The 4,293-nt window shown below is 42.0% G+C and overlaps 1 protein-coding gene across 6 annotated transcripts; it reads right to left on the bottom strand.

Moving 5' to 3' along the window:
• Positions 1–881: 881 nt before the first annotated feature.
• On the bottom strand, positions 882–4,202 carry GTF2H5 (general transcription factor IIH subunit 5). Of its 6 annotated transcripts, none has more exons than XM_063151365.1 (3): positions 4,081–4,202; positions 2,864–2,959; positions 882–1,282 (listed from the first exon to the last, which is right to left on the bottom strand). In XM_063151365.1, exons 2-3 carry the CDS (start codon positions 2,896–2,898, stop codon positions 1,102–1,104), a joined length of 216 nt encoding a protein of 71 aa, XP_063007435.1. In that variant the 5' UTR covers positions 2,899–2,959; positions 4,081–4,202; the 3' UTR covers positions 882–1,101. The 6 variants fall into 6 exon arrangements, with proteins under 6 accessions (XP_063007435.1, XP_063007432.1, XP_063007434.1 ...); XM_063151362.1 differs by having other exon boundaries at positions 4,123–4,198; XM_063151364.1 differs by lacking the exon at positions 4,081–4,202 and adding an exon at positions 3,997–4,069.
• Positions 4,203–4,293: the final 91 nt, after the last annotated feature.

Here is a 4,293-nt window from a genome sequence, read left to right as displayed (position 1 = left end):
AAAAGCCTTTCTCTTTACTCTTGTTCTTTTTCTCAAAGACAAAAAAGTGCCATCTATCTAATGTACATGAGCAGGTCTCAAAACCAAGCCACTGTCTGAGCTAACATTATAAATACAGTGTAAAAAAACCCCAAACAACAAAACCATGACACTACAAAGCTTTTTTTTCTTTGCAGCAAAAGATAATATGGGAAAAAGAACTAAGCTAAAAGAAACCCCAAAATCATACCCAAAAATCCAAACCCAGCTTTCTTGTTTGTTAGGTACAGCATGGGAGTCTGATCACATAACTTATCGTGACTATCAGCTTCAGAGAAGAAATACAATCGTATCTGTAGGACTGGTCTCCCATTTCTGTTGCCCCTTTAATTTATGATGATCTAGGGCAATAGATTCTGTTGTCCCAATCACCCCATATCCCTCTTTCCCCTCCAAACCCCCTCCACTTCTTCTCAAACTCAGAACAACTCAGACAGCACAGCCTTGGTAAAAGCTGGCAAGGAGGATGGGGCATTATGGTTTTTACATTTGTAACATGTTCTAACAAAAACCCCCAACACTCCCAACCCCAAACAACACAACAAAGCACTCAGACCAACTCTCATCCTGCTGTATAAAACCAAGTTAGAGCAGTACCTGGCCATGCCTCCAGTTTAGAGATGTCCCACCAAGCACAGATTCAGCAGACATTCCGTACTTTCCATCAGTCACGCTATAATCAGACTCAGTCACACACAGGAACATGACCGGTCAGCAGGCCTCACAGAGCATTCCAATACACAAACACTACTCTACTTTATGGGCCACATCATCTTGCAAGATAAAAACCTAAATGAAAACCAGAGCATGCATCAAAAATTCTCAAGGGAACTCCTCAAGTGTATAATTTTAAGTCTTTTAATAAAGATACCACATTCTTTCAAAATGAGAAACAAAATCCAATTCCAGACTATTTTGTCTATGAAAATGATGCATTTTCTATAGTAGCCACTTCTATGTAGAACTTACATGCCACAGTGTTATCTATTAAAACAGGAACAACTCAAACTATTGAAATTCACTATTCCAAAACTTGCAGTAATCTCATTTCTCTGGTTTTTCTCATTTCTGAGTAATAGGAAACGAGTTCTGGTCCATTAGCTCGCCCACTCTCTCCTGGAGGAAGTTGACCAACTCAGCTAACACAAAGACATGAGTTTCATCCAGGTCTTGTATGATGAACTTCTTTCCCAAAGCATTTGACTCATCCAAGTAGAGCAGAAACTGCTTCATTGCAGGGTCACTGTAGAGACAAACACACATCAGACCCCAACTCACAGGTACAGCTGCAAACAGAAGAAACACCATTCAAAGGCATTCCCAAAGGGTTTAGAAAAAGTGAAATTATTTTTCACAGCTTAAATACAGTTTGTTTAATAAAAGTTGTCTCTTTCCAAGTAGTTTTGGTTACTGTAGAGACAAAAATAAAATGGCAATAAAGTCTAATGAGTAGAACCAATCTCTGCTTGATTAACAGAGAAGATTTTGTTTGCTGCTGCTAAGGCAGCTTCAAAAACACTCAAACCAAAACTAAAACTCAAAAGTCCAACCCTTAATAAGGCAAGACTGAACTTACACTTTTGATTTCAGCAATAGCCTCATAAAAACATGTTTCCTTAAAGCATAAGGATAACCAGAAGAGAGGAGAACACAGATCTCACACAAGTAGTAGAGCACAGACAAAGAATGCTCACATAAGAATTATACATTTCTCACACTCTAACTGAACAGTCACAATGCCACCTTCTAAACAAGAATTTAAATGTTTAGAAGAAAACATTTTGGAAGTATGGAACTGCTTTTGTGCAGATATAGATTGCAAACATATTAAGAGATAGGTGTACAGCAGAAATCTTACACATCACATAATGCTATACAACGACCCCACAAATCTTGAGTGAGGCTTCCTTTAATTTTGGGGGTAGCCAGGGGCCCGAGTCTCAGTCCAGAGGTGAGATTATATGAAAACAGGTACACTGCACCTACACCAAAAGCTGACATTTACCAGCTCCAAGCACATTCCTTTTGAATTTGATCTACAAACAAAACCACATGTTTGCCTTGCATTGAATTCAATCTAGAGCTGATTAAAAAAAACAAAACAGCAAAGGAGAAATGAAAGATTACCTTGCCTCCCTCAAGAATCAGTAGAGAAATACTTTGTTCATAAACAACAACAGCAAGAAACTGTTTGCAAGCAATACAAAGAACAAGAGGGAGCATCTAAAATTTTCAAGGAAAAATTGCCAGGATAACTGGATCACTTGTACTAGGATAAGTCATACCTGTCAAGCCTATAGATAACTTACATACATAGCTAAAATTTTAACTTGTGTACCTTTCAAAAAATGTTAGGGGGATTATATTAGGGGACCACCAGACATGGTAGAATATAGCTTTGAAGCATAATTTCTCATAGTTGATGCTCATTTTAAGTATTTTACATCCTTTTCTCTACTTTACTTAATTATAATAATCTGCAGACTGTTATATATTTTGAAAAAAACCTGGATTTTTATAAGAATGTGATTGCTAACTTCTTCACCATCCTATTTTTTACCCCATATTCATATGCAGTTTTCTTTTCTTAAAGAGGTTAGACATAAGTGGAAAACAGTTGCTTGAATAGAAAAACGGGAATTTGGCATTAAGACTTTCTACAATTGCCTTCTCCTTCTTCCCCCAAAGGCTGCACTTTCCTCTGCTTGTTCAGTACCACCCTTCCCACAATAATTCCTTTTGTCTGGGCTCTTCAGTTACTTCCAGGTCTAAAGAAACAGAGTCTTTGACACAAGGGGAGGCAGGAAAGGCTGTTGTTACTCACCACTCAACCAGAACACCTTTCAGGACATTCACCATTTTCCCGGCTCCCTCACGAACGCTGAAGAGTTGGCAAGAGCAGCCCCTGCTCTGGACCCCACTGTGAAAACAGAGTTCACTCTTTAGAATTTTTAGATGTTTAATAAAGGATAAAAGAAGGACAAATTTCCAGTGCTGGAGTGCTTTTGGCAAACGGCCAAAGAGCACAGAGGTAGCCTAAAATCAAGTTGTCAATATATAGTTACATTGCTGGGGTTACATGCATATCCATTACTTTATACATTAGTCAAATGTTCCTCTGAGATTTTGATGTTTCTCTTGCTTGGTTTTAACCTTTGATTTGTCTGCAGGACATTCTGTAGATTAGGTCCATATGTTTTATTTTTTCCTGTAGTTCTATCCGGTTGTTTCACACTTCTTGATAGCAAATAATCAATAAATCCTTCCCAGATTGTTATGCTGTTTTCTGTCACTGTCATCACTTGCGGAAGCCAGTCCGCAGATGTAAGAAACAACATAATTGCTTTACACCATTCTCTGAGTTATCTACATAGAAGGATTTTAGTCTCTATTTTAACAGTTTGCTAAAGCTTACGATATAGCATATTTATCACACTATTCGTATTCATATGAACTATACAGTGCAAACACAAACTGACAGGCTACAGTATACAAAAGCAGTTAAACTAAGTATAAATTGTACCGTATCAAACTACCTGTGATGCAAAAAGCTAATCTATAAATGCGAAAACCAGTATTATATCATCATCTATAACAGCACTGGCGACCACAGGAAATCTGAAAGCACAACACGCCCCAAACACACAAATCCAAACAAACAACGCCTCGGTTAAACTCAAAGACCCTTTACGACAACGCTACTCCCCAGAGGAGCTGCTGGTACATCCTGCCCGTCACCTCCGCCTTGGGCAGAGAGGTCCCCGGGGGCTCCGGTCCGCTCCCTCACCTCCGCCGCACACAGACAGTTTCCCCGGGACCCGCTCCCTCACCTCCGCCGCACACAGACAGTTTCCCCGGGATCCTCTCCCTCACCTCCGCCGCACACAGACAGTTTCCCGAGATCCCTTCCCTCACCGCCGCCGCACACAGACAGTTTCCCGAGATCCCTTCCCTCACCTCCGCCGCACACAGACAGTTTCCCGAGATCCGCTCCCTCACCTCCGCCGCACACAGACAGTTTCCCGAGATCCCTTCCCTCACCTCCGCCGCACACAGACAGTTTCCCGAGATCCGCTCCCTCACCGCCGCCGCACACAGACAGTTTCCCCGGGATCCGCTCCCTCACACCCGCCCTCCTTCCGTGCCGCTTCCCTGTCGGCGGAAGTGCCTCTCCCGCGCATGCGCAGGCGCGCCGGGCCCCCGGCAGCGCCCGCGGATTGGCCGGGGCTGCCGGCGGCGCGATGGCGTCACGCG

The sequence above is a fragment of the Melospiza melodia genome, chromosome 3, assembly GCF_035770615.1.
Source record: "Melospiza melodia melodia isolate bMelMel2 chromosome 3, bMelMel2.pri, whole genome shotgun sequence".
Classification (NCBI taxonomy): Eukaryota; Metazoa; Chordata; class Aves; order Passeriformes; family Passerellidae; genus Melospiza; species Melospiza melodia.
This window is presented reverse-complemented; position numbering and strand designations above follow the sequence as displayed.

What these genes read in the sequence shown, in the direction of transcription:
- GTF2H5 (XM_063151365.1), bottom strand. Translation starts at nt 2,898, where the DNA reads ATGGTGAATGTCCTGAAAGGTGTTCTGGTTGAGTG. An exon ending in AAAGGTGTTCTGGTTGAGTG is followed by an intron (nt 1,283 to 2,863) that starts GTGAGTAACAAC and finishes TTGTCTCTACAG; the next exon opens with TGACCCTGCAATGAAGCAGT.